This window comes from Oncorhynchus nerka, linkage group LG24 (assembly GCF_034236695.1).
Source record: "Oncorhynchus nerka isolate Pitt River linkage group LG24, Oner_Uvic_2.0, whole genome shotgun sequence".
Classification (NCBI taxonomy): Eukaryota; Metazoa; Chordata; class Actinopteri; order Salmoniformes; family Salmonidae; genus Oncorhynchus; species Oncorhynchus nerka.
Window position 1 is genome coordinate 35,824,816 of NC_088419.1, and position 10,124 is coordinate 35,834,939.

At 44.7% G+C, this 10,124-nt stretch overlaps 1 protein-coding gene across 1 annotated transcript; it reads left to right on the plus strand.

Moving 5' to 3' along the window:
* Positions 1 to 980: 980 nt before the first annotated feature.
* Positions 981 to 9,723, plus strand: LOC115107330 (transmembrane protein 121). Its single transcript, XM_029630730.2, has 2 exons — positions 981 to 1,062; positions 7,099 to 9,723. The coding sequence occupies exon 2, from the start codon at positions 7,881 to 7,883 to the stop codon at positions 8,844 to 8,846; it is 966 nt and encodes a 321-aa protein (XP_029486590.1). The 5' UTR covers positions 981 to 1,062; positions 7,099 to 7,880; the 3' UTR covers positions 8,847 to 9,723.
* The last annotated feature ends 401 nt before the right edge of the window (positions 9,724 to 10,124 follow it).

Consider the following 10,124-nt stretch of genomic DNA (forward strand, 5'->3'; position numbering starts at 1 on the left):
AAAACAAATCTCTGACAAAGTTTATAATTAACGTCAGTTAAACTATTATGTGATATATATATATATATATGGGCGCACTGTCCCTTATAGCATGAGAATGACACACAGGCTTCAGCTAATCAGTCAATTAAACAACATTTTATGAATTTAATCTCTCACTTTGGCCCTGTTCTACATAATAGGTATTAAACATTCAAACACTCGATAGGATTACAAACGAGGTGCACAGTGCCCTTACAAGGCTTCTTCTATCCACTGTGTTGTCCAAAACCTACCACATTCCTTTCATTCTGTTACCATGTGTATCTATCGATTTCTTCCAAACAAAAAGAACTAACAAGAAATAGGGCTCGACACAAGGCAAAGTTACTTTCATAAACCACAAACTTGTCAGAAATGAAAGATTAGGGAACTTGGTCTTTGCAATATCAGTCTATCGATTGGAAAATCATAGGGGTTCAACAAATGAATAGTCCTGTCAGAGCCAACTGTCCGAAGATGTATATCAAAACCTGAGCCCTACGTGAACCTCTGGTTGAGGCTTTGGGTCTTCGGTCCAATTAAAAACCATTAAAAAAACGAAGATATAAAGTCAATTATCCAACAGAAATCCAATAGGTCTAATGGAAATGGATAGCTCTGTCTATTTTCCACTAAAGCAGTCTGGAATATGAGAGAAAAGTGGCCTAAAATCACGATTTTTAGCAAACAATGCTAGGCTCACCTTTGCCCCCAAAAATCTGACTTTGATACATATACAGTCTGAAACAAAGCACTGCAAAATAGAGGACATTTTCCTTACAAGACAGAATGTTTTATAACATTACATTTGAACTACCTCTACCGGTTGGTCCTTCAGCTGCTCAACATTTAGAGTGCCAGTTGGCTCAGGTACAAAACCATGTAAGCGCCTGTTAGTATGCATGCATCGCGTGCATGTACTTTGGTCATGAGCAAACATTTTGATTGCCACACACACACAAAGTCAGTTTAATAATACTGAGGATATTGTGTCTACATTTTCGACCAGCTGAAGAATCAACGCCAGGGACAATCGACAGAGTAAGTTCAAATACCTGTATTCAACATTCGTGACAGAGAAGGGACATTTAGTTGGGGGGTTTTCGATGTGAATGTGCTTGGCGTTGCCAAGACAATCGAGGCATCGTGACAAGGCTCTCCTCAAACAATTGGTTGTTACTAGTAACCACAGCCTATAAATACAATTTATCTTCTTAAAATATGGATTTAAACCTAGCCCTTACCACTGCTAACCATATGCCTTACCCTACCCTTAAATTAAGACCAAAAAGGACATTTTTGTTTTCATACATTTTTACTATATAGCCAATTTTGACATTGTGGCTGTGGAAACTACTGACCACCCAAACATTGGGCTTGCAGCCCAATTCAAGATGGCACCTGTGAGTTGGACACACCTCCAACCACATCTATCGCTTCAGCCTTGAAGGCCTACTATTCAACAGGCAATTATCATCACAATACAGTGTGTTAACATATTCTTGGCCAGGTACATACAGTAACAAAATTATTATTCCATTTCTTTTAGGGGCAATGTCTCATTTAAAATGTTCACTTTATCCTTTCATGCCAATGCATGTTACACAGTCAGCTTCAGGATGCACACATTTGTCTGGCTGAATGTGTCCCTAATGATTTGTAGATCAATGTTCGGTTAATACTGCCTGTTGAACATCCCTCCCAGCATTAACACATTCTGATTTTCAAAAGCGCATAGCAGCGTGGCCTTGTGTTTCTCCTGAACAGACGTGAAACTACAGTACTGTCTGTATCACCAGCTGGTCTTGGCTTGAAGCTTCCTCTCGCAAGTGGCAATCTACGTTTGTGTCCAACGCAGCTCTGAGTCTCAACATATAGTGCTGAGATATTCTGTCTTGCAGTGTCAAACAAAGAGGGTATGTTATTGGAAGAGTATTTTATTGATTTATTTATTTTCACCTTTATTTAACCAGGTAGGCTAGTTGAGAACAAGTTCTCATGTGCAACTGCGACCTGTCCAAGATAAAGCGTAGCAATTCGACACATACAACAACACAGAGTTACACATGGGAAAAACAAAACATAGTCAATAATACAGTTGAACAAAAGAAAACAAAAAGTCTATATACAGTGAGTGCAAATGAGGTAAGTTAAGGAAATAAATAGGCCATGGTGGCGAAGTAATTACAATATACCAATTAAACACTGGAATGGTAGATAGGCAGAAGATGAATGTGCAGGTAGAGATACTGGGGTGCAAAGGAGCAAGATAAATAAATAAATACCAGTATGGGGATGAGGTAGGTCGATAGATGGGCTGTTTACAGATAGGCTAAGTACAGGTACAGTAATCTGTAAACTGTTCTGACAGATGGTGCTTAAAGCTAGTGAGGGAGATGTGAGTCTCCAGCTTCAGAGATTTTTCCAATTCGTTCCAGTAATGGGCAGCAGAGAACTGGAAGGAAAGATGACCAGAGGAGGAATTGGCTTTGGGGGTGACCAGTGAGATATACCTGCTGGAGCGCATGCTACGAGTGGGTGCTGCTATGGTGACCAGTGAGCTGAGATAAGGCGGGGCATTACCTAGCAGAGACTTGTAGATAACCTGTAGCCAGTGGGTTTGGTGACGAGTATGAAGCGAGGGCCAACCAACGAGAGCGTACAGGTCGCAATGGTGGGTAGTGTATGGGGCTTTGGTGACAAAACAGATGGCACTGTGATATACTGCATCCAGTTTGTTGAGTAGAGTGTTGGAGGCTATTTTATAGATGACATCACCGAAGTTGAGGATCGGTAGGATGGTAAGTTTTACGAGGGTGTTTGGCAACATGAGTGAAGGATGCTTTGTTGCGATATAGGAAGCCGTAATGTAGGATATGTACAGTATATGCACTTATATTCATTTTCTTGACCACATCATTTCAATGTTGAACAACTTTGTTAAAGAGTAGTTCAGGTATATATTTTTGAATGCTGCATTGTACATGAAATTTAAATGCTACATACAATACATGACTAAAAGTATATGGACACCTGCTCGTCGAGCATCTCATATCATTAATATGGAGTTGGTCCCCCCTTTGCTGCTATAACAGCCTCCACTCTTCTGGGAAGGCTTTCCACTAGATATTAGAACATTGCTGCAGGGACTTAATTCCATTCAGGCACAAGAACATTACTGAGGTTCCGGGGCTGATGCTGGGCGATTAGGCCTGGCTCGCAGTCAGCGTTCCAATTCATCCCAAGGGTGTTCAATGGGGTTGAGGTCAGGGCTCTGTGTAAGCCAGTCAAGTTCTTCCACACTGAACTCAACAAACCATTTCTCTATGAACCTCGCCTTGTGCACTGGGGGATTGTCATGCTGAAACAGGAAAGGGCAGAATCATCTAAAATGTTATTGTATTCTGTAGCGTTAAGATTCCCCTTCACTGGAACTAAGGGGCCGAGCCCAAACCATGAAAAACAGCCCCAGACCATTATTCCTCCTCCACCAAACTTTGCAGTTGACACTATGCGTTCGGGTAGGTAGAGTTCTCCTGGCATCCGCCAAACCCAGATTCATCCGTCGGACTTCAAGATGGTGAAGCGTGATTCATCACTCCAGAGAACGTGTTTCCACTGCTCCAGAGTCCAATGGCAGCGTGCTTTACACCCCTCCAACCGACGCTTGGCGTTGTGCATGATGATCTTAAGCTTGTGTGCAGCTGCTCAGCCATGTAAACCCATTTCATGAAGCTCCCAACGAACAGTTATTGTGCTGATGTTGCTTCCAGGGGCAGTTTGGAACTCTGTAGTGAGTGTTGCAACCGAGGACAGATTATTTTTACGTGTTTAAGTGTTTCAGCATTCGGCGGTTCCATTCAGATTGTGTGGCCTACCACTTCGCGGATGAGCCGTTGTTGCTCCTAGACATTTCCACTTCACAATAACAGCACTTACAGTTGACCGGGACAGCTGTAGCAGGGCAGAAATTTGACAAACTGACTTGTTGGAAAGGTGGCATCTTATGACAGTGCCACGTTGAAAGTCACTGAGCTCTTCAGTAAGGCCATTCTACTGCCAATGCTTGTCTATGGAGATTGCATGGCTGTGTGCTCGATTTTGTATACCTGTCACGGCTGTCGGACGTAACAGTGTGACGACTGACGCTCCAATTATAATTGAAGAAGACACTTCTGCTCGATTAACCCGTTCTGTTTCTTCTCCCTTCTAGCATTTATAAACTGGTGTGTTATTTATGGATAAAGCGACTAAGATCGAGTGGCGTATTCTGGTAATGTTTAGCGCCCAGCATTATTTTTCTTTTTTTACAAAGTGCAGTAAATTTCGGAGCAGACGGTTGACGAGTGCACCTGTGACCTCACCTGTCATAGCGCTCAACGTGCATGTCAATATGAATACTAAGCAGGTCAAACCACACGCACCTTCAAACATCATTCAATAGAATCAGAGGGAAAGCTTGATACATTATCGATATATTAAGTAACACTCTGCAGGATGGCTGAATGCTCTAACGTTATTGACTGGCATTGAGACCTATTGGACTTAGATAGACATATCCTGTCTATTTAACTTGTGAAAGTGTGTATTGAGAAGTCTATTCAATGATATTGTGTACCCACTTCTAATCACTTGGGATTAATGCAGATCCTGTGAATGATCTAGGAGTAAATGGGGCAAAGGTCCAAACAGTTATGAAGTTATTGTAGTACGAGCTATCATCTTTTGTCACAATATGATAGGGGAGACTGAGGGCAATTTTGACAGTTTTTGTATTTTACTCTTTTGCTCAGAGACCACTTGAACAAGTCTATTAACTTTTTACATCTGTCTCCTAATCATTCATACCATTTCTATGTCTATACATAAGACGGTCAGCTCACAGTATTGATTTGAATCAGAAAAGTCCAAAAATCTGCTACATTTGCCCTGGTGCCAGGGGTAGCTGCAGTAGCTGGGTTCAAATGTAGCAACAAAAAAATATGAATTGTCTATTATCATAGACACGTAATGATTTTGTAAGAAATATGAGTATGTCTTTGTACGGAACCAATAATTATAGTAAACACCCATTATTTTGCATGGTCATTCGTTCCTCTGAAAACATCTGAATTCTCTGATGGTGCCCAGATTATATGTGTTTACAACTTCTTTGTCACTCTACAGGACCCCAAGGCTATTTAAAGTTATTATTTGGATAGTTCATGTACAGTGCCTTCAGAACGTATTCAGACCCCTTGACTTTTTCCACATATGCTAGCCTTATTTAAAATGTTATTTAAAAAAAATGTTTCCCCCTCAATCTACACACAGTATCCCATAATGACAAAGCAAAAATGTATTGCAAATGTTTTAATAAAAAGCCAACTGAAATATTACATTTACCTAAGTATTCAGACCCTTTATTTACTCAGTACTTTGTTGAAGCACCTTTGGCAGCGATTACAGCATTGAGTCTTCTTGGGTATGACACTACAAGCCTGGCACACCTGTATTTGGGGAGTTTCTCCCATTCTTCTCTGCAGATCCTCTCAAGCTCTGTCAGATTAGATGGGGAGCGTTGCGGCACAGCTATTTTCAGGTCTCTCCAGAGAGGTTCGATCGGGCTCTGGATGGGCCACTCAGGGACATTCAGAGACTTGTCCCGAAGCCACTCCTGCGTTGACTTGGCTGTGTGCTTAGGGTCGTTGTCCTATTGGAAGGTATACGTTCACCCTAGTCTGAGATCCTGAGTGCTCTGTAGTAGGTTTTCATCAAGGATCTCTCTGTACTTTGCTCCGTTCATCTTTGCATATATCCTGACATCCCCACAGCATGATGCTGCCACCACCATGCTTCACCGTAGGGATGGTGCCAGGTTTCCTCCAGACGTGACACTTGGCATTCAGGCCAAAGAGTTCAATCTTGGTTTCATCAGACCAGAGAATCTTGTTTCTCATGGTCTGAGAGTCTTTAGGTGCCTTTTGCCAAACTCCAAGCGGGCTGTCACGTGCCTTTCACTGGAATGTTCTCCCATCTCCACAGGGGAACTCTAGAGTTCTGTCGGAATGACCATCGGGTTCTTGGTCATCTCCCTGACCAAGGCCCTTCTCCCCCGAATTGTTTGGATGGGCGGCCTGCTCTAAGAGTCTTGGTAGTTCCAAAATTTTTAATTTAAGAATGATGGAGGCCACTTTGTTCTTGGGGACCTTCAATACTGCAGATATTTTTTCGTACCCTTCTCCAGATCTGTGCCTCAACACAGTCCTGTCTCGGTGCTGTACGGACAATTCCTTTGACCTCATGGCTTGGTTTTTGCTCTGACATGCACTGTCAACTGTTGGACCTTATATAGACAGGTGTGTGCCTTTCCAAATCATGTCCAATCAATTGAATTTACCACAGGTGTCCTCCAATCAAGTTGTAGAAACATCTCAAGGATGAGCAATGGAAACAGGATGCATCTGAGCTTATTTTCGAGTCTCATGGCAAAGGGTCTGAATACTTCCATAAATAATGTCTTCCTTTTATTAATTTTAGAACAAGGCTGTAACGTAACAAAATATGGAAAAAGTCAAGGGGTCTGAATACATTCCGAATGCACTGTACAATTGCCCCCAACCCAACAGCCATGACAAAACCTCATATGCCTAGCAAGAGACAACAAAATTGACACCTGTCATTCATGTCAATGTTTGGCCAACATAGAGTGATGAAAGTTCTGGGTATGTACCGTGTGAGTTGTATCACTCTAGCTTGTGTTACACTTGCCCCCTGTTACAATTTCCCCCAGTCTCCCCTACCTGCCATTCTAAGTTATTTTAACATGGTCTTCAGGCACTCCCTATTACACAGGGAGATAGCGATGACATACGGTCTAAAATGATCCTGAGTGATGCAGCATCTTCCTCCCTCCCTACACTGTAACAAACAAGACCCCATCTTAACCATGCTAACACACTTCCTGGCTTCTAGCTTGTGGACAGCCTGCTGTCTTTGGCAATGAGCGCTGCATTATATAGCCCAGTTACACTGACAGTTATCTTTCTTTCTCCCTTTCCCCATCCCCCTCTCTACCTTTCACTCTCTCTCCCCCAGGCAGTGGCGAAGCCGGCACGTGGCGTTAGGCGAGAGGATGTTGTGTCTCTGGCCCAGTGTGAGAGCCTCCCTCCGGGAAATCTGGCGTTGGACGCGGGGCCCAACGGGCCGCTGACCCCCCCCTCCCTTGTCCCTGTGATTTATGGCTACTGGGGATCTGGCCACTGCAGAATCCTCTTTCGCTTTCACATTCACAAACACATACACTGCACCACTGGACAGAGCCACACACACTGCACCACCTTCGCCAGTGCTGCCCCACAGGGTGATTCTGCCACACACTGAATAACAGAATCTCTCTCAGCCTCCACACGCACTGAGGGACTGAGCTGCACAAACACACTGCTTTTTTCTACCCCATAGAACCTCACATTGCACTCTGTGTCCTATACATGCCCCTCACACACCCCTCTGTGTATCTTCCACTCCCCCTCAGTGTGTGGATTAGCATCCCAGTATCAGTCATGGACCGTCAGCCATATAGCACCTCACTGTGGCGCCTGCTTTACTAGCAGGGGGGGATCAATGGAACTGCGCTGAGTGATGAGATGATGTTCCTGTGTTCGCATGGCCTGAGAAATGACCTACCAGCAGCCCTGCAAAGACTGACACACCCTCCCCGCCCCTCCCCCACTACTTCACTGTTTTTACTCACTGGACTGACTCTCAATAGATTAACTGTATGACTCACTGGTGTTCCCATAGGAACCCATTATTTTTCTAAACTCGGACACCGTGAACTGGAGGTGAGGGCCAGCAGGCGGTCGGGTCCAGTCCTCGCCATGGTGTTGCCACCTCCGGACAAACGCCACGTGTGCCTGACCACCATCGTCATCATGACCAGCATGGCCTTCATGGACGCCTACCTGGTGGAGCAGAACCAGGGGCCCAGGAAGATCGGCGTGTGCATCATCGTGCTGGTCGGGGACATCTGCTTCCTCATCGTGCTGCGCTACGTGGCCGTGTGGGTGGGCGCCGAGGTACGCACGGCCCGCCGCGGCTACGCCATGATCCTCTGGTTCCTCTACATATTTGTGCTGGAGATCAAGCTCTACTTCGTCTTCCAGAACTGCAAGGCGGATAGGAAGTCTCTAGAGACTGTGGCCCGGAAAGCCTTGACTCTGTTACTATCCGTGTGCGTCCCAGGGCTTTACTTGGTTCTAGTGGCTCTGGACAACATGGAGTACGTGAGAACCTTCAGGAAGAAGGAGGACATGCGGGGGAGGCTCTTCTGGGTGGCTCTAGATCTTCTGGATCTTCTGGACATCCAGGCCAACCTGTGGGAACCTCAGCGGACCGGCCTGCCAATCTGGGCCGAGGGACTGATGTTTTTCTACTGCTACATCCTCCTCCTCATCCTGCCCTGCGTCTCGCTCAGTGAGATCTCCATGCAAGGGGAGCACGTGTCGCCCCAGAAGATGATGCTCTATCCCATCCTCAGCCTAGTCACCATCAACGTGGTCACCATCCTGATCCGTGGGGTCAACATGGTCCTGTTCCAGGACAGTAGAGTCTCGACCATCTTCGTGGGCAAGAACGTGGTGGCGATCGCTACGAAGGCGTCCACGTTCCTGGAGTACCGGCGTCAAGTGAAGGAGTTCCCCCACCCGCAGAACACCATGGCATTGGAGCTGCAGCAGAACTCTGTGTGCCATGGACATGCGCCCCACACGTCGCACTCACAGACCCTGCCCAACTCCACCAACCTGCCCCACGAACCCTCGCCAGCTCGCGACATAGACACATGACCGCCAGACACATGAGTCACTCCACCGTTGTGATCAGTGACTAACCAAAACCCTAAGTTCTGGCTGGACTTGTTCTATCTATCCAGCCGTGGAGATGTTGGTGTTAAGAGAGAAATGGGTTTCAAGACAGGATTGTATTGTTCTTCCTGTCATACAACTGTGAACAACTGTGGATATAACAACTAGAGGGATATTTATAGCCTAGACTGTCTGTTGAAGAAGGAGAAAGATTCACCTTGATTCTGACAAGAAGGAACTGACATGGTTTTTATTGAATTGTGTATCGAATTGTGTTTTTAAATTAACCGTTTTAAAACTTTATTAATAATATCGGACAATCTCCATATTCTGCAGCTCAGTGATGTACGTATGTTGTGTAACAGTAAATTGGAAAATGTGTTCCTCCCTGAATATATATGGGATTTTTTTCAAATGCCCCTTTTTCGACCGTCCATTGCGTGGCTTTTATTCTTTGTTGTCCTTAGAAACGGAGGTACACCCCTCGCTCTGAAGAAGTGGAGAAAGAGAGGATGGAGAGAACGGGAAGGAGAAAGGGGTCAATAAGAAGGTTTGTTTGAGCCGCGGTGGGGGATGGGTGCCAATAGAAGAGTGAAATTCAGCCTCTGCTTTAGTTCTGCTGAGAAAGGAGCCTGCTGCCTCTGTCAGTGTGATGTTTTATGACCAAATGTCTGATAAAAGCACCAGAGCTCAGCACTATACACTCCACTCAAGGCAGCCAACTCTCTGTGTGTGTGTGTGTGTGTGTGTGTGTGTGTGTGTGTGTGTGTGTGTGTGTGTGTGTGTGTGTGTGTGTGTGTGTGTGTGTGTGTGTGTGTGTGTGTGTGTGTGTGTGTGTGTGTGTGTGTGTGTGTGTGTGGGTGTGTGGGCGGATGGGGGGGATGCGTGTGAAACTGTATTTTGATGTACTGTAAGCGTGTGGCTTAACAAAAGTGGGTGTGAAAGAAACAACAAAGGGGAGAAGAGATGTGTTCATGTCAGAAAAACAGAAGGGAGAAAGATCATGTTGATTTCCCTTACTGAAGTCAAATAATGCAGAGAAGTGCAGACATGGCCTCGTTGACAAACGTTGAAATATAAATGTACCATCCAACCTGAAAACTGCAAACTATTTCTACTTAACTGATGAAGTGAGTGTTAAAGTATTATTCATATGATTAATAGTGTTATTATGTACATTCTTTACAAAAACGTTATGTTGGAGGCAAGTAATGTTTTAATAAAAGTATCCAAAGAATGTGAGAGATTTGTCTTTCTCTT